This window comes from Parathielavia appendiculata (assembly GCF_033297405.1).
Source record: "Parathielavia appendiculata strain CBS 731.68 unplaced genomic scaffold N657scaffold_32, whole genome shotgun sequence".
NCBI lineage: Eukaryota > Fungi > Ascomycota > Sordariomycetes > Sordariales > Chaetomiaceae > Parathielavia > Parathielavia appendiculata.
The window spans coordinates 3,052-29,334 of NW_026944251.1; the positions used below are offsets into that span (position 1 = coordinate 3,052).

General features: G+C 55.1%; 11 protein-coding genes across 11 annotated transcripts; 4 read left to right on the top strand and 7 right to left on the bottom strand.

Annotated features, from left to right (window-relative positions):
* Window positions 1-53: 53 nt before the first annotated feature.
* On the bottom strand, window positions 54-1,067 carry N657DRAFT_582430 (carbohydrate-binding module family 1 protein; the record flags this gene model as incomplete). The annotated part of the gene is made up of 3 exons (XM_062789611.1): window positions 54-497; window positions 563-924; window positions 998-1,067. The coding sequence occupies 3 exons, from the start codon at window positions 1,065-1,067 to the stop codon at window positions 54-56; spliced, it is 876 nt and encodes a 291-aa protein (XP_062642801.1).
* Window positions 1,068-1,557: 490 nt separating this feature from the next.
* Window positions 1,558-2,764, bottom strand: N657DRAFT_650584 (uncharacterized protein). The gene is made up of 2 exons (XM_062793979.1): window positions 1,843-2,764; window positions 1,558-1,810 (listed from the first exon to the last, which is right to left on the bottom strand). Exons 1-2 carry the CDS (start codon window positions 2,365-2,367, stop codon window positions 1,787-1,789), a joined length of 549 nt encoding a protein of 182 aa, XP_062642802.1. The 5' UTR covers window positions 2,368-2,764; the 3' UTR covers window positions 1,558-1,786.
* A 188-nt stretch (window positions 2,765-2,952) lies between these two features.
* N657DRAFT_627418 (glycosyltransferase family 4 protein) lies at window positions 2,953-4,648 on the bottom strand (the record flags this gene model as incomplete). The annotated part of the gene is made up of 3 exons (XM_062790814.1): window positions 2,953-3,591; window positions 3,668-4,224; window positions 4,367-4,648. 3 exons carry the CDS (start codon window positions 4,646-4,648, stop codon window positions 3,186-3,188), a joined length of 1,245 nt encoding a protein of 414 aa, XP_062642803.1. The 3' UTR covers window positions 2,953-3,185.
* A 2,584-nt stretch (window positions 4,649-7,232) lies between these two features.
* On the bottom strand, window positions 7,233-8,048 carry N657DRAFT_659236 (uncharacterized protein; the record flags this gene model as incomplete). Its single annotated transcript, XM_062794965.1, has 3 exons — window positions 7,233-7,435; window positions 7,477-7,900; window positions 7,956-8,048. The coding sequence occupies 3 exons, from the start codon at window positions 8,046-8,048 to the stop codon at window positions 7,233-7,235; spliced, it is 720 nt and encodes a 239-aa protein (XP_062642804.1).
* A 1,171-nt stretch (window positions 8,049-9,219) lies between these two features.
* On the top strand, window positions 9,220-11,095 carry N657DRAFT_319815 (acid protease). Its single transcript, XM_062786783.1, has 2 exons — window positions 9,220-9,822; window positions 9,892-11,095. Exons 1-2 carry the CDS (start codon window positions 9,387-9,389, stop codon window positions 10,941-10,943), a joined length of 1,488 nt encoding a protein of 495 aa, XP_062642805.1. The 5' UTR covers window positions 9,220-9,386; the 3' UTR covers window positions 10,944-11,095.
* Window positions 11,053-11,768, top strand: N657DRAFT_650587 (uncharacterized protein). Its single transcript, XM_062793980.1, has one exon. It carries the CDS (start codon window positions 11,247-11,249, stop codon window positions 11,718-11,720), a length of 474 nt encoding a protein of 157 aa, XP_062642806.1. The 5' UTR covers window positions 11,053-11,246; the 3' UTR covers window positions 11,721-11,768.
* On the top strand, window positions 11,389-12,384 carry N657DRAFT_650588 (uncharacterized protein). Its single transcript, XM_062793981.1, has 2 exons — window positions 11,389-11,808; window positions 11,880-12,384. Exons 1-2 carry the CDS (start codon window positions 11,801-11,803, stop codon window positions 12,109-12,111), a joined length of 240 nt encoding a protein of 79 aa, XP_062642807.1. The 5' UTR covers window positions 11,389-11,800; the 3' UTR covers window positions 12,112-12,384.
* Window positions 12,340-13,257, bottom strand: N657DRAFT_659238 (uncharacterized protein; the record flags this gene model as incomplete). Its single annotated transcript, XM_062794966.1, has 4 exons — window positions 12,340-12,699; window positions 12,744-12,968; window positions 13,007-13,149; window positions 13,200-13,257. The coding sequence occupies 4 exons, from the start codon at window positions 13,255-13,257 to the stop codon at window positions 12,340-12,342; spliced, it is 786 nt and encodes a 261-aa protein (XP_062642808.1).
* Window positions 13,258-15,582: 2,325 nt separating this feature from the next.
* N657DRAFT_319870 (uncharacterized protein) lies at window positions 15,583-16,240 on the bottom strand. Its single transcript, XM_062786784.1, has 2 exons — window positions 15,996-16,240; window positions 15,583-15,895 (listed from the first exon to the last, which is right to left on the bottom strand). The coding sequence occupies exons 1-2, from the start codon at window positions 16,148-16,150 to the stop codon at window positions 15,616-15,618; spliced, it is 435 nt and encodes a 144-aa protein (XP_062642809.1). The 5' UTR covers window positions 16,151-16,240; the 3' UTR covers window positions 15,583-15,615.
* A 1,226-nt stretch (window positions 16,241-17,466) lies between these two features.
* N657DRAFT_582467 (RTA1-domain-containing protein) lies at window positions 17,467-18,610 on the bottom strand (the record flags this gene model as incomplete). Its single annotated transcript, XM_062789614.1, has 3 exons — window positions 17,467-17,757; window positions 17,833-18,261; window positions 18,395-18,610. 3 exons carry the CDS (start codon window positions 18,608-18,610, stop codon window positions 17,467-17,469), a joined length of 936 nt encoding a protein of 311 aa, XP_062642810.1.
* A 4,180-nt stretch (window positions 18,611-22,790) lies between these two features.
* Window positions 22,791-23,873, top strand: N657DRAFT_684726 (uncharacterized protein; the record flags this gene model as incomplete). Its single annotated transcript, XM_062796706.1, has 4 exons — window positions 22,791-22,978; window positions 23,053-23,116; window positions 23,203-23,270; window positions 23,375-23,873. The coding sequence occupies 4 exons, from the start codon at window positions 22,791-22,793 to the stop codon at window positions 23,871-23,873; spliced, it is 819 nt and encodes a 272-aa protein (XP_062642811.1).
* Between the last annotated feature and the right edge of the window lie 2,410 nt (window positions 23,874-26,283).

Sequence of the window (26,283 nt, forward strand, 5' to 3'; positions counted from 1 at the left end):
TATGACATAACTAAGAGAACAGGAACGGGGACCCTATTTAAAGAAGTAGATTCTTACACACATTGTGAGTACCAATCGTTGAAGAACTTGCAAGTGCCCTGCGAACAGCACGTTGGGCCCGTCCAGCCCTGACCAGCGCATTGCTCCCATACAGCGGCGCAGCGTCCGCCAGTTGGCTGAGGAGAAGTTGTCATGCTTGTCGTCAAAGTTGTCGCCGTTGTTGCTGTGGCGGATGGGTTGCTAGTGCCGCCTTGAATGTCGTTGATGAACTGTAGCAGCTTGGGGCCAATCTGCTTTGCGAGGAACTGGTCACCCTGGTCGTTGGGGTGAACGCCGTCACTTTGCAGCATAGCGTTGGTGAAACCAGCAGCCCGTGAACAATCAGCGATGACGATGGGCGATTGCGAAGTGGTGCGCGCCTGTGCCCAGCTGGGAATGGCATTGTTGAGGGCCTCAATAGTCGCGTCGCTCCAGCTTGTCGGGATCAGTTTGTCCACCTAGAAGACGTACGTCGGCGTTTGACCCAGAAGACGTGAGTGGGATAAACAGTGCCACGACTTACAATGACCTTGACCCTCGGGTTTGCGGCGCGCATGGCATTGAGCATTGTCGTGTACGAGTCGAGAATGGTCTGGACGTTCCGCTTGCCGATGTTGACGTCGTTAGTGCCGAGCATGAACTGAACGATGTCGGGCTTGGTGTTCTGGACCCAGCCCACGATGTTGTTCCTAGCAATGTCGTACGCCTGCCAGCCCGAGTGGCCTTCGTGATTGGGATCAAAGCCTGATGGTCTTGAGCATTTTCCCTGGAGGTTGCTCATGCTGCCGACGAAGTCGACACTGCTCGCCAATCCGGCAGACGTGATTTGGTCCCACACTCGAGGTCTCCAGCAGGTGATCTCAGTAATGGAGTCGCCAAGCAGCACTTTTGCGGGCATTGTCAACTTCAAATTCCCCAACCACCAACTATAACGAGCAGTCTTGAGGGGGCCACTCACTAACTTTGACCTTCTGCCCACATGTAGTGGTGGCGAGCCCGGCAACGACCATAAAAGCGAGGAGCTGCATTATCACGAAGAAACTCGACGAAAATTCGAAGCCGTAGTCTTTGAGCAAGAAAACCGGCATATGAGCCCATCACTATGGTTGCGGTGTGGTCGTCATTTATACTTGTCAACCCTGGAATGCTGGTGGTTGAGGTTGCCAAATCGCGTATGGTCAGTGTAGCAACCGGCTAATTACAAGCATTGCCTTGTACATACCTTTCTCAACCAAGGAAGCCAAAGCGAGGGACTGTTGCAGACGAGTTGAGGCGAATTTAGTCTGGTCTCAGTCATAGAACTGCCGGATAATATTCAAGGGCATCTTCTTCAGACGCGCGCCAGTAGGGTGAATGGGTTTACACCAGGCGACAACAACGCCCCACACAACCCACCATGTATGTACGCGAGTATCACGCTGCTAAAGAAAGACACGAGAAACGGGCCGAGGCAGATGTGCGAGCAACAAGCCAGCTTCCAGGCACGAAACGGATTTTCACAAACCCAGCATACATTCCCGCAGGATTGGGCCGTAAGCAGCTATGAGAGAGAGGTCCTGCAAGATGGGCTTTGTATTGTGTTCTGTGGACAGGCTTTAGTTTACCCTAGCCGCGTTTCCATTTTGCTCTCCTTCTTTGTAAAGGTAGATGCTCTAGAAATTCGGTGCGGTGGGCGGTCGCCAAAATGGTTACACCCCCAGCAGCGAAGGGAAGGCTCTCCCAAATGCCGCTGCGCCAGTCAGAGACCTTAGGGGGAATGACTCGGGGTTACCTTATCTTGTGCGGCTTCAACGCCTCCGGCACAAAATGCTCCCCGTTCGTCAGCCTATTATGCACCATGCTCGAGTATAGGTTGCCCGTGTCATCGACATTCAACCCCTTGTACGGAATACATTGCCCGCCGGCATCATAATCTTGGCATTCATCTCCGTCGCGACCCGGTTGAAGGCGTCCGAAATCTCCTGGATGTCGGCGGTCACCCAAGACGAGATGACCTTCTGGTGATGGGCTAGCCCTGTGTTGCCCGACCAGGCGAAGAACCCTCCCGGTCACCCCACTGAAACATGCCGTATTTAAGACGTCCACGCCGTGGGACTGGTCGGGGTTCCCGTGCACCATGTCGGGCCACGCCGGCGGCTTGCCTTTGCGCCACTGCACGGGCTGCGTGGGCAGGTGGGACCGTGAGGTCTCGAGCGTGACAGCCAATCTGCTGCCGTCCTTGGGGGACAGCATGTACACGAACTTGAGGTTGACCCAGGCGCAGGCGTTGCTTGTGTCGGACCAGTTGGAGCTGCCGCACGGCGACGTCTCGAGCCGGGCTTGCGTCATGTGCTGAACGCGCACGATGATGAAGGCGCGCCGCTGGATGTTGGTCGGGTGAGAGGCACCGGCAGCCCAGTTTCCGAGTTTCAAGTGCCTTCACTTCTAACAATAGAGCTTAGTTTCAGATTACAGTTATAGCATTAGTCGAGAAAAAACTATGATCGCAATAAGGAGCGGCTAGAAGGTTGCAATCGACAAGCATTAAAGGAGCAGGGCTCGGAGAAATGGTCGCCAAAAAGAATACAAAGGGGAGAACTGCGTGTAAGAGGATGTGTACGGGTTCAAGGCGCTGACGGAAAAAAGGGAAGACAAGGAGAGATCAGAGCCACGTAGGTAATGTTCGCACTCGAGAAGACAACGTGCAGAGTGAGGGCAAGGAAAGGAAGGGAGGGAGAAGTCGAGGGTACAAGAAAGGGACGTCGGAGGAGACAGTCGAATTTATGTTGCGAGCGCGTGAGGGCCGTGCGAGTGGGGCAGTTCAAACGTGGTGCTATACCCAATCGGGAGGGCCGCTAAACCCGGCGGGTGCGACAGCATGTTCTGCATTACTAGGGTTTAATTCACAGCAGCCCGACTTCAAACTTTCAGTTTCCCTTACCTTAACTACATTGTCATGAATAAGACACGGTATGCCATCACCAATAATCCATACCACTAGACAATTACATGCAAACCAGATCGACCTGATATGTAGCATTTTGTGTACTGCTATCTTTGGTGCACCAGGCTCAGCCCTCGCAACCAGTATGAACAAGAGCCACGCGATGCGGGCTAGGGAAAAAGGTGCCGAAGTGACCCAGGGCTGCTGCACAACCTTGCTGTCCTTACTTCGTCTCCATCATGGAGAGGAGCCACTTCTCGTGGCCGCGGGGGTCCAGGCCACGGAGCCACTCGCTGGCTCTGGTGGCAGTGAGGGCCTGGAGAGCCTGGTACTCCTCTCTGTCGGTCATGGTCTTCTCGAGAGCTTGCTCCCAGGGGGTGATGTCCTGCTCGGGGACCACGTAGTCGCCATTGACATGGCGCTCGCCGGTGACCTCCTTGACGGGGATGCAGTAGGGCAAGCCGATCTTGGCCTCGGGAAGACCGCCGGCGTTGGACGCAATAACGGGAATGCCGCGCAGCTGGGCCTCGGTCACGACGATGCCCCAGGCCTCGTGCCACAGTGAGGGAGCGAGGAGGACCTTGATGCGGTCCCAGATTTCGTCTGTGTTCGAAGTGGTGGGCTCAATCCTAGCAGAGACCAGATGTTAGCATACTCTGAACAGAACAAGGCAGGTCGTCAATGGGAGCAATAGTTGGAACGCACTTCACGTTGGGGAGAGCCTGGAGTTGCTGGACGTGCACGGTTCTGGAGCCCCAGCTCTTCCAGGTGACGAACTTCATGTGAGGAAACTTCTTGGCGAGCGCAACCAGAATCGAGAGACCCTTGTGAGGGCAGGGGTTGACCATGCCAATCTCCTCCTTGTCAATGTTGTTGCGGACCACGGGCATGCCTCCGGTCGTCCGATCGAGATAGGTGCTCGGAGGGTGGACCAGAAAGGTGGTCGGCAGCTGGCCGTATCTCCAGGCATACTCTTTGACCGCCATCGAGACGGACCAGATGCCATCCAGTTCGCGCAACATTCTGTTTTCAACCTTGGGAGACAGGCAGTGGCCATCGACACCCGCGCAGAAGGGACCGAAAGGGAGCTGCTCGGCCGTGTGGATGATGTTGATCCGCTTGAACGTGTCGCGGTCGGGATGGTCAGCCGTGAACTTCATGGTAATCGGGTCGTTGAAGATGACATGGGTCGGCTTGAATTCGTCGATGTGCTCAGTGAAAAGACCAATGAGAGTCTCCATGCGGCTGCTCAACTTGTTACGCTGGCGGGGATTAGCTGCTGCCGTTTTCGGTCTTGGCTACCGAGGACGAAGGGATGAAACATACCTCCAGATAGGCGCGGGTGTCTTCCTAGAACTCCCGGACCGGGTAGGCCGCGTTGAACTCACCGCGGGACAGGACCACATTGTGGACCTTGTGCTCGTCAATGAAGGTCTTCACGAAAATTTCATAGGCTTTGCCATTAGGGTCGACGACGGGCACAATCTTTTTAGACATGCCGGGCTCTATGTCCTTGGCCTCGGCACGAGCGGCATACTCGTTAATCTCATGGTCGAAAGCATAGCAAATTTGGGCGGTCGCATGGCCCTGGTCGCTCAGGCTGCGCAGAAGGCTGACGTTGGCCTTGTAGCCGCCCGAGGAAGGCGTCAGTCCCTGCGCTGTCTGAACGAGGAAGACACGCATCATGGGTTTGGTGTAAGTAGTCATTGCCATTGTGCCAATGAGTGAATGGGGTGGGTGGCAATTGTAGGTCAGTGTAGTGGCTTTAGGCTGGAGTGATTGTTGTCTCGTGATGTTTTGAATCGGTATCAAAGGAACGAAAGACGGGGATTCTTCACCTGGCCCGGTTCTGATGCCGTAAGATTGTTGCCGCCAACCGAGACTACTCCCGGATGCGAAGTGTTTGCCGTGAGAATCGTGTCCGCCGAGACGCGAAGAGGTATGGAGTTGCGGTACGCGGGTGGAAAAGAGGCAGAATGGAGAAGAAAATTGTGGATTGGAAGGAAGGTTTGGGGTGTTTTCGCATCTCGGCCTCTCGGGCTTAGGGTTCGGGGGAGGGCCGAGGACTGCCAATGATCAGACGGAAGGCGACTCGGGAAGGAACGAGGGCTTCAGGTTTGACTTGACCCTGATTGCACGGCCGCAGGTCCGGACCAACTTAGAACCACCTGGACCTGTGGTAGGCCAATCAGCCGTGAGATTCTTGATTGCGATTGCCTATCTGGGCCGTCCATCTGAACGCGGGCCCCTCAAGACAGGTTGATGCATGTGTAGCACTCTTTAGTTCAATTTTCAGAATGCCGGGCAGAGGTGTCCTTTCCCCCCTTTGCACTGCGTACGAGGTACCTTATGTCCCTGATGTTCCAAGTCCCATGCAGGACCGTGGAAGTCTTAACGTCCTTTCTCTCCTTCCACAAAATGATAAGGGCATGGTACTGGTACTAGGTAGTGCTGCCTGTTCACGGCGCCGCTGCTTACATGTACTGTGGGACAATAAACAGCTGCTGAAGCTTCATGGCAAGATGTCGGTACCTGGGAATTGGACGTATGGCCTGTTTCGGGATATGCTCCAGATGCCAATGACTGTCCACTGCTTGCCGTTCATGCCCGAGACTTCCATCACGACCGCCATCCTTTTGCCGAATCGCTTCAGCAGATAGCTGCGAGAATAACGAAGGGATCTGACTGGGTTGGTGATCGGCTCGTGTGTGTAACGATACTCGGCCTTCCACCCCTTCGGGGTGAAGGTCACCCTCCCAATGCCTGCCTCGCACCTTAGCAGAACGCACAACCTCTCAAAGGTCTCATGCTCTCCAGCTTCCACCTCAACCGTCAGCGCTTCACGACTGACCTTCCCATCGCCGGGAAACCAGAAATGCCGCAACACCCTACACCTCCAAGCATTCCGCCATATCCAACGGACACTCATGCTCCATTTGGAGACGACAACCTGCAACTCCTCTCCTCCCTTCGCATTCATACTCCTCACCCCACCAAGAAACACCTTCGGCCAGTCAGGCAGATATCCCCTCGCTAAAAGAGTCCCCACTATACGGCGCCCCCAGCGCATGCCCAACATCAAGGAGAAACGCGCCCTGACCGACGGCACACGCCCGCCACATGACACCGCACTCGCCCTCGTCGTTGCCGAATGGGTCATCGGTGGGTGTGCTGTATAACAGGCAGGCAGAGACTTTCCTCCAAGAAGCGCGACCAGGAGTAGGTCGTGTGGCTTCCGAACATGTAGAGGGAGAGGCCCTTTGGGTTGTGGCAGCCTAGGGCGGCGTGAGCCAAGACCAGCTTCGTGTCGGTCACGTAGTAGTGGCCGTCGAGCGTGAGGCCTGCAACTATGGGTTGGGCGTCGGTGGTGAGAGGGGGAACGGGGCCGAGGAGGGCCTGGGTGAAGATGGAATGGAGCTAGGTTGTCCTCTTTCCGTGACGCGGGGGTTTCGCTGGGCGAGGTTGGCTTCGCGGAGCTCGGCGGTGGTCTTGTCCATCGGTTCGGATGATGTGGATCTTGGGGCCGACGCCTATGATCGGGCTGTTGAGGGAGAGTTGCTGAGGGTGTCGACCGCCTATTCTTTTTCGGAGCGGAAGGAGCGGCGGCCGAGCCCTTGAGAGTGGAGGTCTTATGCGGGGAGGCCTTGCCACATGTAGGCGGTCATGCGGAACTCGGCGATGGAGGCTATCAGGCTGGTGCGGGTGCTAGAGACCGCGCCATATTTTGCAGGTGGACAGCCCATGAGCAGGAGAGAGTCCTTGGCAATCATGATCGGGAGGTGAAGCGATGGCGTCTGGAAAAGAGGAATGTAGCGGCTGCGAATTTGCTTTCCTCCGAGAACATGGAGCTGTATGATATCAAGGGGTACTGCACCATGATGCGACAAGAGGCATCCATGACCCTCTCCAACGTGATCGTAACCGTGTTCAGGCTGGGTGACAGCAGCACAAGGGCCTTGAAGTACCCAAGGCACATGAGCAATTGCTGTTCGAGGAACAAGGCGTGGTCGGAGTCGTCCTTGGTTTCCACCACAACAGAGCCGCCCTTACCTGTAGCCCCAAGTTACACTTGCCGGACAGAAGGGCATCGCGGATAGACTTTGGACACAGCGCTGTCCTGGTCAGTCTGAAAATTTCCAGGTTTCTAGTTCGATCATGTCGTCAATCATGCAATGGTTCATATGCGCAAGGATGCGTAAGGGCGGAAAAGAAGGACCTTGGGGGATGTTGACGACTGTTAATAGCGTATCTCCTTTCATAGTGGTCGGGATTACTGTGCCTCGTCATTGTTCAATAACCCTTCCTGAAGAAGTCGACAACACCTCCTCTCGCTTCCGAGCACAATACTTAGCACTGATGATCGTGGCGTCGCCCATGTCTGCAGCACCCGGGAGTGTGTGCCGGCCTCTGCCACTTTCTTGATCGACTCGTACCATCCGTTCCAGCAACGGCCAATAATGCAGTCCAGTAAATCTCCTTTTATATTCACGTCGGGGAAAATAACCTTCCTGAACAGTTCCACAACGTTGACCTGGGGACTCCTTCCGGCTGCCAATACGGCTCATGGCCCCTCGTCATGCAATAAAGCAGCGAGCCGATTGCGGACTGCTCCGTCTCCGGACCATCGACACCATGACACCCATGTCCCGTCACCGGGTCGTTGTAGAGACGTGCCCAGCGTGGCGGGTTGCCGGACAAGGACTCCCTGATTCGCGCGACACAGTCGATGTCGGTCAGCTTGAGGTGGTTACGCTCGTTCAAGAGTAGATTCGGAGGGCGCAGGTCGGTGTGGGCGAGACCCAGGGACTCAACCCATGCCACGGCGGCGCAAAGCTCGGCGGCCCAGCGCTCGACAAGACGCCTATCTTCAACCCTCAGCACCTTCAGGACCGTGATCTCGTGGAGAAGCTGATTGCGTCGGAGGCAGGCATCCAGGCTCTCGACCATCAAGGGAGGAAATTGGCATGTGTGTCCGATAAAAGTTCTGCATGACGTACGGGCTCGACGGGTACTGCTCGAGGAGGTTGTAGACGGCGCTTTCCTTCCCAAACACGGGCGCATCGATTGAGTCCGATGACATCACCATGGCGATAGACCCAAGAGACTGCGCCTAGGGAGACGAACCGCGACTTGGATATCTTGCTAGGCACGTTGGGACGCAACACCAAGGCAAATTAAGTAAGGTGTCGTGATTGGCGAGGGCTGCGCCTGTTGCTGGGCCAAATCTGGAGGAGGGAGTGATCAGTCGATTGGGCGAAAGGGTGACATTTAGCGGTGGAGGCTCATGCTATATACAAGGACGGACTGGAGGCAAGAATGGGATTGGATCTGGTTGATGGGATCCTCTAGACTTGGAGTGACTTCGCCTGTTGGAAAAAATCCCACTCAAAAGTGGCACGGTTGACTCTCGGGCTTCGGTGTTATTGGCGGTGATGTGAATGCCATCTTTGATGCTGCCAGTTGCACAAACACCGCACAGAGTCAGCCAGCTGGCATATACTTGGTAGTTTGCCGCGATTTTGGTGAGGTTGAAATAAGCTCTCGGAAGAGTGGGTAGCGGTATGTCAAGCATGCCAGCGAGCCATCCCAGCGATGCCTCTCGCAGAATTCTTGCTGACGACGAGATCAAACCTTGGTCATCTTAAAATTTGGGAGGCGGTGATCTCCAAGAGGGAAAATTTAGCGAACTGTCCCGGCCTGCCAGCCAGGTGCCAGGGTTCATCCGATCTTGCCAGTTTCCTTTTGACAGCGCCACACGGGGCCAGCTTTGGTGACAATTGAAAGAGAGCAAGTTCAGCTCAGAAACAGACAACACTTCAAGCCAGCCATCCAGGCCACCCGAGGGACCACAGTGGCGAGCATAGTCATCAGGTCGCATGGCATTCTCGAGGCATTCAAGAAGGGCACCACAGCGACAGAAACGCTCGCTTCAGGTTGGCTGTGGCGCAGCGATTCGATACACGTATGCTAAGATCTCCGGAGCTCCCGTCTCGACTTCATGGGAAAGAACAAGCACACGGACGCCATGCACCGCGCGGTGCAATCCAGAACCTCAGCCACGTGAACCATTGATTGCCGGCGGACCTTAAGCCTTTAGGCAAATCTCCACTTCAGCGCTTCTTGGCTGAGGCTGGCCAACTGCCGCCCAATGGCAGGTCGACGCCGTTCACTTCGAATTGGACTGCGACAGGCTCTGCCCTGGCTACATTGGTCCCAGCACAAAAGCGGCAAGGACGATGCAGATTCAGCAGCTTGGGACCCATGCCCGTATAAATCATGCAGGGTCCCTGAATGATCGGCACCGGCGTGATCCGCTTCCTTCCCATCATTGTCTGCCTCCGTCTTTGTATTTCCTATTCTTTTCTTCTAACTCTTTTCTCGCTACTATTTGCTGAGAGGCCGGGACGCCGGCCGGAGACGCACGATGCTGCCCCTCGTTCTCGCCGCGTCGTTATTAGCGCCCGTCGTCGCTGCCGCCGCGGCGCCCCGCCGGGTCATCACACGGGGCGACGGCATCATTCGGTCTCCAATCCGCGCAATCCCCGACCCTGCCTCGAAGCTGCGAGTGCGACAAAATGAAGTCGAGGTTGAGAACCAGAGAGCCGGGACGAGATATGCCGTTGAAGTGCAGGTCGGGACACCGCCTCAGACATTGACTCTGATTCTCGACACTGGCTCGCCCGACACATGGATCAACCCCTCGTGCGACACGGCCAACGTGCCCTCCGACTGCCGGTCTTTCGGGCAATTCGATTCCGCCGAGAGTTCCTCCTTCGAGGCGACCAAGGACCGCGACGTTCTCGTCTACGGCATCGGCAACGCGACCGTACAATATGTCTACGAGACGCTGACAATAGGCTGTAAGTCATTGGGCAACAAACCATCTCGACATGCATCGAGACACACTAACGTATGCACTTTCTCTGCAGCCGCAACCATCGAGAAACAGCAGATCGGCATCGCGCTCGAATCCCACATGATCCCGCTCGGCATCCTCGGCATGTCTCCGCCGCTCCGCGGAGTTAACGACTACCCATACGTTCTCGACACCATGGTCGACCAGGGCCTCATCCAGAGCCGCGCCTTCAGCGTCGACCTACGTGGTGTAGACAACCCCAACGGCGCCCTCATCTTCGGCGGAATCGACACGGGCAAGTACATCGGCGACCTGGCCAAGCTCCCCATGCTCGACCGCGAGGACACACCGCTCGGCGCCGACCGCTATTACGTGACCATGACGGGCGTCGGCCTGACGCTCCCCGACGGCACCGTCACGCAGTCCGAGGAGATCGCCGTGCCGGTATTCCTCGACACGGGCTCCACCTTCACCCGCCTGCCGACGCCCATCTACCAGGCCTTTGCCGCGTCCTTCGCGAGCGCCCAGTACGACCCAGAGTCGGGATACTATTTTGTCGACTGCGAGGTGACCGAGCTAGAGGGGGCGTCCATCGACTTTTACTTTGGCTCCAAGACCATCCGCGTGGCGCTCAACGACTTCATCTGGCAGGTGCAGGGGTACTGCATCCTGGGCGTGCTGCCGGACGACGAGGAGCCGATCTTAGGGGACACCTTCTTGCGGGCGGCGTACGTCGTGTTCGACCAGGACAACCGCAACATTCACATTGCTCAGGCGGCAAACTGTGGGACGAATCTGGTGGCGATTGGGTCCGGCGAGGATGCGGTGCCCAGCTCGACAGGCGACTGCACGGAACTGCCGACCCCAACGGCTGCGGCGGATAGCTTGGATGTCACGGCCACCAGGGCGCCGACAAATACCTTTACCGGCACTGCCCGGCCAACTATTAACCAGGGGCCCGGCCCGGCAGCTTCAAAGGGGACCGGCGGGGGTACCGCGCCGCAGCCGACGACGACGACGACGGGGAGATCAGGGTCGCAAAATGCGGCTGGGCGGGGGGTGGAGCTTGGGTTTGGCGCGATAGTGACTTTTGGAGTGGTGAATCTGTTGACTTTGTTCCTTTAGTCGGGCAAGTTGGCGGGCGTCGTTTGCACTTCCTGATACCTAATCAATGTCTTGTTGAGTGTTTATTTGCAGCGGATATGGGTGTGATGCTTGGGGGCTTGATGCTTGCATACTCGGCGTTTTCTTGGGCATGTTTGTTGAGCGTCTGCATCTTGTGTCAGACACTGTACGGATAGACGGCGGGATCTAAATAAATCTCGGACACAGCTTCCTGTTCGCTCATTATTAATCCGAAAGTATGACGTCTCGGTCGAGGCCTTGGTGGCATCCGATGATGGCGGAGGGCTCAGCTGTGGACTCTAGATGTGGGATTTGGCGCGCTTCGGTCCCTGCAGCCGCAAAGGGTCGTGGCATAACAACCAGCGGAAGCGGCGGCTGCACCTGTTGTTGGGCAAAGTGCGACGTACGGCTGGAATAGGTGAGGGAGGTATGTTTCTTTCCACGTTGCTTTGCATTGACCAGTCTGCAGTTCCTGGCCCTGATTGTCGGCTCGAAACATCCGATTCCGACACGCGACTGGCGAACCTGGGTACGCAGTCGCGTTTGCCAAACCGTCCTCTCTTAGCCCGGCGACAACGTCGCCCATCACCACCCGGATCCGGGCTCGGAGAGATGAATGCCGAACTTGGGCACCAGGTTACTCTCCCGCATCGCTACAAAGGTTCGCCGTCGCAACGAGGAACTTGGGTACGCGCGCGGTTCTCGTGTTCCACTGTCACAGTCGCCGGTCACTACATCGACAGTGTAGCATCTTCGGCGCGGGCCCTGGCTAGATGAACGATACACGTTGCCCAGCGGCAGAACTACTTCGAGGGCGGTGGTGGCGTGCGGCCGTGCACTGTGAGACGTTGTCCGAGATGTCCCAGTAGGTAGCCCTTTTTCCAGTCAATGCTCTCTACCTCAGCTGCTGACCAAGGGATTTCCTGCGATTCACAGCCCACTCGCGGCCGTCCTCGGCGACCCCAAGTTCCCAAAAGTCACCACCCTCTTCCGCAACCTGACGACCTCGCGGGAGACGTCCCATGGTGAAAGGATCTCCTACTTCGAGGACCTCCACAGACCCAACTCTCGATTAGCCTTCATGGAAAGGGCCGACCTGCTCGAGCAGCGACTTAGCACGGCTTCACGGCTTGGGGCCGTCTCGGCATCTTGGCCGACGTCGGCATGACGGATGAATCTGTGTTTTGGGTGATGTGCTACGGTGCTGCTGAGGGCAAATGGTAGCGGCTGAGAACAGGGAGCACTATGTATTGCTTGTTGCTCCGAAGTTGGGGATGGGAATGAGATTTTTGATGGGTTATGAGAGAATCGGGGCTGGCCGCGTGCCTGGCAGGCTTATTGAGTTCAAGGAGCCCGGGCTGGACCTGAAGATTCAGTACCAGGTAGGATACCTGGCCTAGGAGCTCTTGTCGCGCGTTTCGAATGACAGCCATCCATCAATAGCCTCCTCAAACCCCATCTCGCTCAGCTTCCTTGCAACGAACCGCCGCCAGTCCGACCTTGCATCTTCGTCCGTAACATTTGGCAAGTCCATGCCCAAAGACAGGTGAAACTTGGTCGTCACCCACTCCTTCGGTAAGTTGCCCGCAATCTCCCAGTCGATGATGCCGATCCCTCTACTTTCGGTGTCCACCAGGATATTGCCGGGCCCCAGATCGCAATGATAGAGGACCAAACTGGAGACATCCATGCCCATCTGCGCACAATTCCGGCGAAGCTCCCCCTGATGCGGAGAGCCGCCCTTCCTCAGATAGAGCTCCATCACTTGGGTCCCGTCCACTGCGCCATCTGCTCACACACCTCCGCCACGCGCTGGACATAGTATTGCTGTGTTCCCTCGTTCATCGCCGGCCAAGCCTCTGTGACGGTGCGGCCTGGCACACGACTGAGAATAAGATAATACCGGCCATCCCACTCGCCATGATAAAGGACGTTGGGGATTGCAAAGCCAAGTTGCTCTTTGCCTTTCAAGAAGGCCAGCGTGACGTGCTCTCTGGTGACTTGGGGGAACGTGATGCCGTGGATCTTGATAAACGCTTCGCCAGCGCGCCAGCGCGCCAGACCGCCGACACATCGCCGGCCGCGTATACCCTTGGCAGCTCTACGGAGTCCGCTGGATGTGGCTGGCAGTCTGGCAGTGGCAAGGACGCTTCAGAGTAGACAAAAAATCCTCCATTTCCGTCGCTCCATGACAGCGTGAGGTGGTCTTTGGACGGGGAAGATTGACGGCTAAGTAGGAGCTTCCACCCAATCAACCACGCATTGTCATTGACGGCCAGATAGAGTCGTTGACCTGAACCCTAGGAGATGCCATTTCTGAAAATTGATGGATTGGTTCGCTCTCGCATCAACCGCAAGGCGCCGCAGATGATTCACAACGGAGGATACGGAGAGCGGAAAATGTTTAGCGTGGACGCGGCATGAAAGGTTGAAACGAACGCCGGATAATCGAGCGTTGGCATTGCTGCTCGATGGCGGAGCGCTGTGCGGGGAAGTAGGCACCGGGCGACGCTCAATCTCGGATCGGAGGTCCAGACGGGATTGGCTCTGGTTCAAAGGTGGATATGGAGACCTGACCCGGGTAGACCCCGAGTCGGAGGCAGCTGGTCGATCGGACGGGGCTGTGCACGCCTATAGTCTCGTTGTCGGTTGGGCGGTATTTTGGTGCCTCCGAGGTTTTCGCCGGTTGCCCCGGCACGGGGACTGTCTCTTGGTGGTTGTCTCGGGAAGCCCGGTCGGTCACACCCAACTGGAGGCCCTTCACGCCGAGGCGAAATTGACTGGTACGAGGCTGATGTGCCAAGTTCAGAAGCTGGCTGGTACGGCGTCCATGTGCCAGCTTCAGAAGCCGGATGATTCGGCGTCGGTATGCCAGATTGGCCTGAAGGCCAGCGTTCCGAACAAGTCAATGTAATCAAGTCAAAGTCAAGTCAATTCAAGTCAAGTCAATTCAATCTAGGACATATTCAAGTCAAGTTGGCCAACTCGGCAACTTGAATTGAATTGAATGGATTTGAGGATTAGTAAAGTGACCCACCTATCCATATTAGGCATAGCGCTTAGATAACCCCTGGCCAAAAGTAACCACACGTTATGGATTGGTTGCCCAAATTTTACACGGGCCCAACAACAACACCATCAAGATGACCGACCTTGACGACCGCTTTTCTGACGATCGTCGTCGACGTTGAGCCTGACGCCTAGCCAGTCGGTTAGCCAGTCTTCTGGCTCATTTACAAACTTACCACACGCCGGCGGCGACGCGTTTTAGGACATCACTTGTATTCTAGCTGTAGCAGGCCACGCGTTGATGTTGCACAAGGCGAGGTGGGAATTGACTAGATTGCTCGAATGAAGAGAGAAGGGAATAAAGCTAAATGACAGGAGGTAAGGAGACAGGTGCGGGAGCGAGCCACGGCCGAGAGTTGCCGAGGCCATACCGGGCCCAGCCCGTCACAGTAGCAACTTGTGGAAAGAAAGGAACGATAGTGATATTCAGCATGGTCGTAGACTCTCTTTCTTGTGGAAAAGGAAGAAAAGGAAGCCAAAGAGGTGGGCGGCCGAGACAGCTGAAACCTGTGTGGTGGGTCCTGTACCCACCACACGACAACTTGAATAGGATTGACTGTATTCAAGTCAATCTCAAGTCAAGTCAAGTCTTACCCCTGCACTCTCAAGTCAAGTCAAGTCTAGGCCTGAATTGAATTGAATTGACTTGTTCGGAACGCTGCTGAAGGCCAGGGGCCGTTGAACGGGCGGCCGATGTTGGCGGGTACTGACAGTTTGTTAGCTGTGCTGACATATCCATGTCCCATCGGAGGCGGGACCAGAGAGTTAATCATTACTTGGAGGCGACCGTGATCGGGACATGGTCATAACAAGCTCCACGATGCTCTATACTACCGGCTGCCAGTTCTGGTCGTACGCGTCCCAAAACTTGCCCATCTCTTGGTGTCCCACACATAGAGGATGTCTTGTGACTTCATTGGTCAGGTTGAGGACTGCCGATGTTATGTCGACGATCTAGGGGGGGGACATCAGCCAGCGCAAGCTACCAGCCATTTGTGACATGATGCATACCAGGTGTGGATTGATATCCCTGCACAAATATCTGAAAAGTTGCCCGAAATCTCAAAAAGTGGAACTGCCCGTCTTGATGTCCCGCACGGTGTCTTGATTGAAGATCCCAATGCCCGGCATCGCTGCGTTGGCAACAGATGCCACAATACTCCTAAAGTTGGCGACACTTGAGCCCTGATGGGGCGTCGCTTGAAGAAATCCCGACGGTGCTCATGCGGATAGGTCGGTACCGGGCATTCAGCTCGGCTTCAATGGGTGCCCAAAGAGACAGTCAGCCATTGAAACGCAAGAGAGTCAACGGAGGATGCCCTGACATGTTTGACAACCATGCCGCCGAGGGAGTGGCAAGTCTAGATAATCTTCCGGTGTACAGCGAATGGTCAGTTTCCATAAAACTCAACATAAGGTGCTTTATAAGCGAGTGTGCAATATAAGTGAGTGTGCAACGCTAACAGATGTTGGTAGAGCAGCAGCTATGCAAAACTGTTAGAAAAATTGTTAGTGTACCTCGACAAGTTTTTAACGAGTTTTTCGCGTCTAGCCATTCCGAAATCTGTTAGCGTGGCGCATTTCACTTATATTGCACACTCACTTATAAAATACATACGTTAGTCGAAGCGTGTGTGCTCTTGACCTCCTGCCCCTGTCTGACTGCCTTCACCCGGTTCAAGAGAATGAGAGACAACTTGTACACGGTTGCCGCCTGGAAGGTGAGACCGGCATCATACCCAAATGTCCAGATGCGGGCCGAGTCGGCATTGGTCTGATGGCGGATGTGATTGGGGAGGAGATGTTGGAACCAGATGACGCCCGATTCTGGTTGTTGCCATGACTCGGTGGCTCCGCCGCGCAGGCCTTGGACGATGTATATGCTGATGGTGACACGGTTAACTTTAACTTGTGCACAGGGAACGGAGAATGCGAGCAGTAAAGCACACGAAGCGTTCTGGTATATTGAAGGTGCGTACCTACTCGGAAGTACATTCCTTTTCCCGCTCTGGATCCTGCTGTTGGACAAGATAGAGACTGGCACATTTTGTCCAGCAAAACAAGTAACAGCGAGGGCCTGATTCACGGACATCAGCACTCAGTATCAAACCTGCAGCGAATATTACACGGTTTTGCATGCACTTTTAGGTGGCTGTTCGTTCTCGTTTGTGGGTCGTCGACCACGCTGATCGTCGGTCTCGGACAGTACTTCAACTGAGCAAGTGAGAAGAAAAGAAGGGAGCGGGGAAAACGCCGTCTATCGTGTACATACCTATATTTTGCTGACACGGCTGAGCTGAAAACCCCCTAGATGTCACACGCCACGATGCAAAGCTGCGCGTCAAGGGGCACCCAACAATTGGTCGAGCCTCGGGGTGCCCGACGTGGCGGCAGCTACTCTCCGGAGGAAGTATGGCGTCAAACAGGGACGTGTGGCCACGGAGATTAAGAGATACGAGCAACCTGTAGAAAAGTCGTTGGTGTCGGTCGCCGCGACTAAGTCGCGTAGACAACCTGAAGCGCTCAATCAAGCCTCAATCGTCATAGCAGCTCTCTGTTCCGTTCATTCAAGTTAGGGTACTCGTGGGCGCGCCCGAATCGCGCAATTCGACTGCCCTCTAGGGCAGCAGACAACGTAGTGCCGCATCTTGGGAGCCTCTCCTTTGCGCCATCTTGCAACTTGGTCGGATGCGCATGAGAACCGAGAGGTTAGCTCACCGCTCTGTGTTGAAATGAGAACGGTGAATGTGGACGCAGCGCACAGACTGCGAGCAACCTGACCCACTCACTCACCTTGCAACCCTGAAACCTCATCTACCCCTACCCCTTACCACTAGGTTTTCGACACACGAATCCTTCGGCCACGAAAAACAACTGTCAAACGCGACCATTTCAAACAGAAGCAAAAGAAACACTGCACCATTGACCCAATTGACCCGGTTATCTGTGCGCCTCTCAGCACAAGATCTTCATAATTCTGGGCTCTTAGCCACATATTGTGGGCTAAACTGGCCTCCACCAGCGCGCCAGGAGGTCGGGATTGGAGAAGACCTCCAGCTGTTTGCCAATCCTCCCGGCGTAGGAATCTTGGAGTCAACCGAGTAATCTAAGGAGCTAAATCCAACTTTCTTAAACCACTGAGAAATGACTCTGGAGCACCAATTAGAAGATTACCGTACCAGTACCTCATAAACCAAGACCCTTGCCGACTTACTCTTGTCACAGCCGCCGACAAACGTGTTATAAAGCGATTCATCGATGGTATTACTACATATCGTGGTCACTGCTCTAACCTAACCCAATCTGTTGACAGTTCCTTTTTCTATGTGTTCGTGTTGAGAATTTTGGTACGTATTTGCTTGGTGCAAGGTAGGGAAGCCCCGGGCTCTCAAGATAGCTCCGGAGGTGTTGCGAGCATTGACTGTTTGGCTGCCACACTTGGCGGGCCGCAATTTCAGTGACGGCTGCGACGACTGTGGTGAGAGTGGTGGCTGGGACGACGGCTGTGGTGGCTTCTGCGGAGCTCAGTAGCAGCCTCCTCCACGTCAGCCGTCTCTCCAGACTTGCCACGGATCCTCGACCTCGCTCCATCGCGGCCCAGATAGGCGCTGGGATGCCTGAAACAAAACGCACCGATGGCAACAATCATCGGCACCGCCTCGAAAATCCAGAAGATCCACTCATGCCGGAAGGCATATCCGTCAACGCCCTCGGCAAACTCGGCGATGCGGTAGATGCAGCGGATCTGTCGGTAGGATGTCAGCACATGGAACCCATCCACCCTCGATTCGAGGAAAAAAAGAAAAGAACCTAAACATACCATGATCAGAATCGACGAGACATATACCGCAGCCACCACATTCTCCCACCCCGCCGGCGCCCCCAGGTCAACAGCGCCCTTCCTCTTCGCCAAGTAATAAAACCGCGACAGAATCCCCAAGAAGAAGCCAAACGCGGCCGCCTGAAGCACCAGCCCGCCAATGAGGATATTCACGCCCACGTCGGCCGTGCTACCGACCCACTCGACCGAGCTGGCCACGCCGGAGCCGGCCGCCTGCACGAAGAAGGAAACGACGTCGATGGTGACAAAGATGCGCGTGAGCAGGCGGCCCGGAACGCCAAACACGCGGTGTCCCGTCCGGACCGGGTCCAGCACGGCACGGATCAGCCGGCCGATGAGCAGGTAGTTACCCGCTGCGATGAAGACGGGGGCGAGCACGATGAGCGAGAGCGTCGCTGCGAAGGGGCCCTGTGGGTTGCCGAATTAATTGGAAGTGGTTAGTCAGTTTCTCTGAACAATACGTGCCGCTGGAAATGGAAGATATGGGAGAAGAACGGCCTGAACTAAGTTGTAGGGGACGGGAGGAGAGGGAGAAACGTACGACATCGGTTGGGTTCTTGACGGAATAGCAGCGGAGGGCGTAGCCAGCTACTTCGATGGCGGCGCCGATGACCACGCAGGTGAAGAACCAGGCGCGGTACTTGATGAAGGTAAGGTAGAAGATGGCAAGGAAGACGAGGCCGTAGAGAATGGTGGCGAGGACGGCGACGGCGAAGGATGGACTGTACATCCACACTGAGCTCGGGGCGTCGGCCATGTTGGACGTGAAAATTGCTGTAGATCGAGTGACAAGGGTCTGGCTGAAGAAATGAAGAGGACGGCAAAGAAAATGTAAAAGGGGTTCACGAGATCGAATATTAGAAGCTGGTTCTCTTGAGATCAGATCTGAGGTTGTACATGCACCGTGACACTTCCTCGACCCAAAGGCTTTCAGGTCACCTTATATAAGATACATCAACGCCGCCGACTTGAAACATTTTGGGCGCTTCCTAGACTGAGACTGAAGCATGCAGTGTCAGTTGTCGGGTCCATCCCGAGTTCCTTTGCTGCTGACGTGCGAGCCGTCTTGGCAACGGTCCGCGGTTGGGTGGGAGGGTGCAGCTTTGTCTCGCCACAAGATCCGATCAGGCCCTTGTTACCCTTTCCGGCCGATTGCATGTCTTTGATTGGTCGAATACTTCAGTCCCTCCAAGTCGGTAATTGACGGGCGCCACACACCTGCCGACGTTGTTGAATCCGACGAATCCGACGAATCCGAATACATCGTCGTCACATTCGGCTACTTCACTGTGTACAGCCCTACAACCCATGCCTACCCCCTTCGGTAGTCTTGGCCATCTACAGGCTTCGTGCCCACCACACGTCATCCCGCCTGAGGATTGTGACAAATCCTCGATTAAATGGTTGCGGGCCATCGAGGTGCCACTACCGGGGATAATATTTCGGTCATTCCTAGGTACCTCGGTTCTAACTGAACGCCCTCTTCCTAATTAGCGACTTGCACGCCGCAGACATGTCGCTGCTTGCCACCACGCCGTGTACCTCGGCCCTTGGTGGTTGAAGGTTCGCCTACTCACTTGGCGAACCGCAAGTCCAAATCTCAGCAGGTGATGGTATGCCATACATCTGATACTGTCTCCGCCAATATGAGGTCCTAGTTCTGGGCAAGAAGAAGCAATTCGCGGAGTCAGAAGATGAAACAGACAGGAATTTGAATCAGTGGTCAAACACTTCAGCGTCATAAGCTCCCAGATTACAGTGTTCCTCCAAGATTACAGTGCATGGTGCGGTGCCCATCCACTAGAAACGGTGATCACACACTTGCAGATTCAATACTCAGATAAGGTACCTTGGCCATGCTCATGCGACCGCATATATTTCGTCATTCTTGTCCTTGGACCCTGTTGACCTGCACAAGCTCCAGAACGAACCAGCGGCAGTCATAAGAGCAAGTCGGTTTCAGTTTCTAGTTCTCTTCCCATTCGTCCCTTGCTCGTTCCTAATCAACCACCTTCTCATACCGGAACCGATTCTCCAGCGCAGCCATTTCCGCACTGCGTTCTCGGCACTTGATTCCTGAGTTTGCCGATGGCTGGCGCGGAGGGTTGCTCCCACCAGACGATTTACTGGCAGGTATATGATCGCCGGCGACGTCGAGGGATGGTTCAAAACTTGCCCCCTCGCGTTACTCGACGCCATGCTCGGATACCCGTCGCGCTTCGTCACCGGCGTGAAGCCGCAAAGAACGCCGCACTTATGGTTGACGCGCTTCTCGATTGTCGTTGTTGTCTTGCCTGCGATCCGGACTGTCGTGCACTTCAGGCCCCTCTGCGCGGGCAAGCAGGCGCCGACAGACTCCAAGCCGATGGCGCAGGTGCTGTTTGCGTAACGCATGATCAACTTTTGGGACCTTGTACAGTAATTAACGAGACTAACTTCGGGAGGTGGTGGTTTTTAAGAAAGCCGGTGGGCGCTTGTGAAGCTAGGTGAGATGTAGTTGAGCGATTAGGGTGGGAGAGAATTGGGAGAACCAATTCACCGGAATGCGACTGGGCTTAAACTAACAGCATTCCACATTATCTTCTCTCTCACAATCGGACGAGACTCGCGGTCAAAGCTCGTGTTATACATGGAGCTGCATCTGTGAAAATGACTTCACCTGAAGTCATAGAGCAGAGCTCGATGCAAATGACGGAACTCTCAGCAGTTTCTTGCAAACTCTGTCGCCGCCTACAGCATCAAGATTCGGATAGACGTTAGGATCCTGTAACCAGTATTTTTATGAGCTTTGACCCTGATACCTGGTCGAAACCCTTTACGGTGCAGAGCGCTGCCAGCTAAGGAGAGAGTGTTGTCAAGCCGTGATATGGCCTTGCCGAGCTGATGCGTATACAATACGCGGTTCCTGAGATGCACTCAGAATATCTGATAGGTGTCTTGAAGGGGATCCAATTCCGCCTGATCTATGGTCGATGGTAGATGCCTGGTATATGTGACTTCAGGGTTATCGCACTGTCGCATCCCGGGGATGTGCATCTTGCTATGTAATTACGGCTACCTGAGTCCTCGTCAGCGCCTTCATCATCGTCAAGGCAAAACATACAATTGGCATTGGCAACTAGATGCAATTTGTAGTTGTTCTTTGGGTAGCTGAGGTACCTCAACGGCGTTGTCAGCCGTTTTCGTGTTCAACGTCCAGCTTCGCTGTGTTCTGAAGAAGAAGGCTTCTTTGTCCAGAAATGACGGTGGAATCCATCCTAGGAAGAGGAGGGGTTGCCAATTGCAGTTGAACGGTGTAGTTGAGCCGGGCAACACTTCCAATTGGATGTAGATGCAGGTACTGGCTCTTCTGTAACTCGAGTACCGACCTGGGATTTTCTATGCCCTTTCGTTGAAGCTGGCGCTCAGAGACTTTTGCCGTGGTTCGCAACAAGTGCGTCTGCTCTTTTCCTCAATAATAGTCACTTACGTGATTATTAACTAATCATTCCTGCAGATTTGCGCTACTGAAGCAAGGAAGAGACGAGTGTGAAACAACTGTTGAACTGGGACTGGTATTTTGTCAGCTGAGCCACGACACCGTAAGTTAGCTGATAACGACAAAATTATCAGCTACACACTAGATTAAAAGCATAGATATCCATAGCTAGAGCAGAGTCTAGAAAATCACGGTCTTTCCGTCGTCTGATCCTGCCCCAAGCCACATGTAAGAAACCACGCTGAGCCATCGGGACGAAGGCTGGCGAATAAGATTTCCTCGAATACCAGCGAAACTCGGTATCCGTAACGTTACCTTTGGGCTGGTAGCCCTCCCTCCGCTGGGCTAGTGACTCAAAATTCGCTTAGCGCATCTTCCTTCCCCACACAACCATCTCAGGCACCCACCCCGTCGACGAACGGTCTGGATTGATGATTGGGCACGACTACTAGGGAATATAAGGCCTTTGACCATTCTTATAAGAAAAATTACGAGCTCTACCCCGTAGCTTTCACACACCCCGTCCCGCAGCAGACATTCGGATTGTGTAGGGCTGTCCCCAGAGTGTGTCGCGAAATTTCATCCTCGGGGCCCTAGGGTTGGAAGCTGAACATTGCCAAGACGATCCGGCAGCAGCAAGCGGCACAGCCCCCCGGCTAGCTGGCATGCCAAGCTTCGCTAGTCGCTTGGCAGGTAACCCAAAAATTTCGCCCTCGTTACCCCGTAGGGACTCTCGGACTGCACCCCATGCCTGCTGCGGCTCAGGGCCTCACACCACCCGGCGCGCCTCGATCGGCCTCGATGAGCCACATGGTGCAACATTCATGCGCCCGCATGGTTGCGAGAAGGTAAGCCTTCATGGCTCATCCGAACAGTCTATCCGAAGACACAAGGTTCACCTTGCCAGGCTGTTCTGATGATCGTTCCCCGTTCCTTGTGACATCAGCGACACACTCAGACACCGTTCACAACAAAGCTCGAAAGACCCCTGCCGCGAAAACGCTGTTTGGACGTCACATGGGACCCTTGGGGCTTAGGCTCACTGGGCTGCAGCGCATAGCCGGTGGCTTGCATCCATCCCCCCTGACGAGTTGGGGGAGGTCGAATGGCTCGAGAGAAATGAACGCGGTCAGCTTGGCGCGGCTGGTGAAGGATCGGCCCCGGTTCCGCCAGAAGAAGTGCAAAGTTGCGGATGGGGCTGAAGTTGAGCTGCGGTTGCCAAGATCGACGGACAGGAGCCCAGAACTGGACTGAGCCGCATTGGGGAAAGGGAGGAAAATCGGTCATAAAAGATGAAAGCCTCCCCCGACGATCGGGATTCTTGCGGCTCATCCCATCTTTAGTCTTGAACTCAACTCTCCCGACCTCTGAGCTCTCCTTCTCGGTGTCAGTCGAAACACACCACACCGCCATCAATATCCCCGGAAAATAGCAACCACAGCAGGACAAGACCGTCACGATGCATTTCTCCCAGATCGCAGCCAAGACCCTCCTGACCACGCTCGCGGCCCGCGGCGTGCCCAAGCCCGACCACCCCTTCGGCACCTCCAGCGCAGCCAGTCTGCTGGCTCGTCAGTCGGGATGCGAGGTGGGCGAGGAGGTGTGCGGCGAGTTCTGCATCCCTCTCGGCGGTGACTGCTGTGTTCCGTATGTCTAGTCTTTCTTGGCCGGTCGATAAACCGAGCCTATCGAAACGACAAGCTGACCAACATGGCGATTAGTTTCGGACGCGACACCTACTGCGACCCTGGTCTGTCCTGCATGCCTGATTCGGGATGCTGCGAGGTATGTAGTTTCCCTCAAGCTTTCTAGAACCAAGGATTTCCTCTCGGTCTTGGCCGAGACGCTGACTCGGCAAATCTACCACACAGACCGGAGAAGTATGCACCGGCCCAGAACCGGTGTGCGAGGATGAGGGCCTTCAGACCTGCGGCGAAGGGTAAGTCCATATGATTCACACCGCCTCCCTTTCAAGGCAACCCCCCACGCCCTACCTTGACCGTCCCAATCCGTCCCGTCACTGACAAAACTCCCCACTTCCAGCTGCATCCCCGCCGACGCCGAATGCTGCGGCCCTCAAGGTTACTGCGAGGCCGGCACGACCTGCAGCGCCGACGGATGCGTGGAGGGCGGCAGCAGCGGCGGCAGCTCCGGCGGCTCCGGCTCCGGCGGCAGCAGCACCCGCGGCGGCGGAGCGGGGAGTACCCCGACCGCGGGCGGCGACGACGATGAGCCTACCGCGACTAGCGCCCAGCCTACTTCGAGGAGGACATCTGCTGCCTCGCCCACCGGCACTGGCGAGTCCGGTTCCGGTTCCGGTTCGTCCGGTTCTGGTTCTGGCTCTGGTTCGTCCGGCTCGGGCTCTGGCTCTGGCTCTTCGGGGTCCGGCTCTTCTGGGTCTGGCTCATCCGGTTCTGGCTCGTCTGGCTCTGGCAACAACAACAACAACAACAACAATGGTGGCCGCCCCAGTGGTGCTTCGGGCTTGGTCGTCCCGGGGTCTTTGATGGCTCTTGCCGGCCTTGTGGTCCTGTTGGCTTAAGAGGTTTTCACCCGGGTTTGTGAAGGGAGTATGAGATTAGTAATATATGATGCTAGGAGATATCAGCAGTTAAACCAAGGTTGTGAGTTTGTGGAGGGCTTTGGGGTACATAGATGTCTTTGAATTTCATTCAACGTTGATTAACGTCATTTATACAATAAGGGGTATGCCAAATTCAATACAAATGTCAGCCATGCCCATTCGGAAGCTTGCGTCATGGTCAAACAAGACAGCATATGATCTTCAAAGTCTAACCATGTATGCTCACAACATAGCGTCTTAAGCTGACGATTGTTGATTACATGGCGCAACGACCACGCGCTCGCACCAATTGTCTCGGAGAATGCAACTAAGAGGGATACTCAGCTGTTTAAGCCACGCCTGTAGCTTCGTCACCTGCACTTACTAGTACTTCAGAGCAAAGTGGAAATCAGCATGGCGTCAACGTTGCAGACCACATGTTGTTGACAGTATAGCACGCTGGCTGAATGCCTACTCATGTAGCTTCCATTACCAGGCTATTTAGACAAATACAGTTGAGTACCTCAAAGCCCCATTTCATTTTTGACCCATGAAGCTGGCTTGAATCCGTCAACAGCTACTACATTTCTCCCAGATCGTTCCGAAATGAGATCGGTACCTTCAGGTTTACCACCTGCAGCAGAACCTATTGAATCTGAACCTCAACGAGTGGAGTGGAAGGAAACCATGCCTCCTTCTGATTGTTGATACGATCGACCTCGTGATCAGATTGGTCTTGCCGCTTTACAGCTTGGTGCAACTTGTAGATACCGATCCTCGTGAAAAGGCCATCTTCACAATTCTGTGACATCAGGACGACGCCAGTTGAATATGTCGCCGATGTTGCACTGAGTGGGGACTCCCCTCCAACCAGCTCGCTCCCGAAGACCTCGAGACAGAAACAGTTCGACAGGTCCTTCATATCCGCCTCACAGTCGAACAACGCACCGAGGGTTGGTCGCCTGCTAGTACCATATCGGTCTGGCGCGTCAGCTGCAAGCAACACGGCTCGCTCGGCCCATCCAAGCGGAACAAACCATTGCTTGGACCATTCCTGATTACCGACTGCATCTGCTCCCATGGCCAAGCAGGTCACTGGAGCCAGATGGCTCCTGGCCCTTAGCGTGCCGGTAGTGAACTGGCCAAACGGGGCAAGAGGACTTGCTAGTGTGACGTCTGCGTCCAAGAGGGTGAGAGTTTCCTGAGCCCTTGTGGTCGGCAAATATGCCCAGCGAATAGTCCCTCGGACCGAGGCCCATGACCAAGTGGGAAAGCCGGCTTGTTGATCTCTGATGTGTGCTGGATCTCTCGCTCCTCCGTACATACCCCACAGCAAGTCCCTGTGAAGGGTTCCCTCCCATAATCCCGCTAGATAGCGACCTGCTTCTGATTTGGAATACTTTGCAGCGATGGCAGAAGTGGCGGGGAGCCGGTCTTGTGGGAGCGAAAGTGCGCGCAGGCAAAACTCCTCAATGAGCTTGTGCCATGTCAGCCAGGCGCGAGTCCCTGCCGAGAGAATGTTTCCGCGCGCAGAGATTTGCTCGGCAATGTTGTGGTAGAATTCAGGTTCATTCTGAGATCCGTTGTAGTCTGTCGCTGTCCGGCAACTCCAGCGAAGGCCGTGTGTGCCGTAGATAAGCAGCCGGGTCGAGAGCAGGTGCTCCTGCAGTGTCCAAGCTCTTGCGTGAATGGGTTCTCCGCCCGGTCGGAAGTATCTTGACAGAATGACTGAACCGGCCTCCTGGTTTGGGGTCTTGTACCGCAAGCGGACACTCTCTGTCGCTGGCCAGCAGACGGTCAGGAATCCTCGTCGCTGTCGCTGGCATTTGCCGCGGATATAGTCAGCATTGACGAGGCATAGATCCTGTGCATCTCTCCTATCTGGCTGGCCTTTTGGTCTTCATCATCCTGGACGATGCAGAGACTATCCACCCAAAAATACTGAAATCCTACCCTGCATACTACGTTCACGGCGTGTTGAATAGTCTTGGGTTGGGTAGCGAGATCGAATGAGACCAATCGCTCGTCGATGTTGCTCTTCGTTGTTTTGTGCTCCTGAGTTCCCTTCCCCCAGCAGTAACTCAAGCAACATACAATATGACGGGCGTCAAGTTCCAGTTCTCCGGTCTGGTCCGCAAGCGGACTGTAGCCGAGTCAGGGGTACCCACGTCTAACAGAAGCGTTGGGTAGAACGGAGAACGGAGGCTGTCTGAACTGCTGTCGGCAAGGCTCGTGGTTCTTTAGGCATTGAATGATCCAGGAAGCGGCTTCCTTGAAGAGTGCTTCGTCACTGAGGTCTCTGATAACCGGCCTGGTGGAAACGAAAGCTGCGGCCGGATCACCTGCCCTCGCCAAGTTAACGTGTGTGCTTCATCAAGCCGCGACTCTC

What these genes read in the sequence shown, in the direction of transcription:
- N657DRAFT_650587 (XM_062793980.1), top strand. Translation starts at nt 11,247, where the DNA reads ATGTGGGATTTGGCGCGCTTCGGTCCCTGCAGCCGCAAAGGGTCGTGG.
- N657DRAFT_650584 (XM_062793979.1), bottom strand. Translation starts at nt 2,367, where the DNA reads ATGACGCAAGCCCGGCTCGAGACGTCGCCGTGCGGCAGCTCCAACTGG. An exon ending in TGACGAACGGGGAGCATTTT is followed by an intron (nt 1,811 to 1,842) that starts GTGCCGGAGGCG and finishes GCACAAGATAAG; the next exon opens with GTAACCCCGAGTCATTCCCC.
- N657DRAFT_319815 (XM_062786783.1), top strand. Translation starts at nt 9,387, where the DNA reads ATGCTGCCCCTCGTTCTCGCCGCGTCGTTATTAGCGCCCGTCGTCGCT. An exon ending in CGAGACGCTGACAATAGGCT is followed by an intron (nt 9,823 to 9,891) that starts GTAAGTCATTGG and finishes CTTTCTCTGCAG; the next exon opens with CCGCAACCATCGAGAAACAG.
- N657DRAFT_319870 (XM_062786784.1), bottom strand. Translation starts at nt 16,150, where the DNA reads ATGCAAAACCGTGTAATATTCGCTGCAGGTTTGATACTGAGTGCTGAT. An exon ending in GAAAAGGAATGTACTTCCGA is followed by an intron (nt 15,896 to 15,995) that starts GTAGGTACGCAC and finishes TGTCACCATCAG; the next exon opens with CATATACATCGTCCAAGGCC.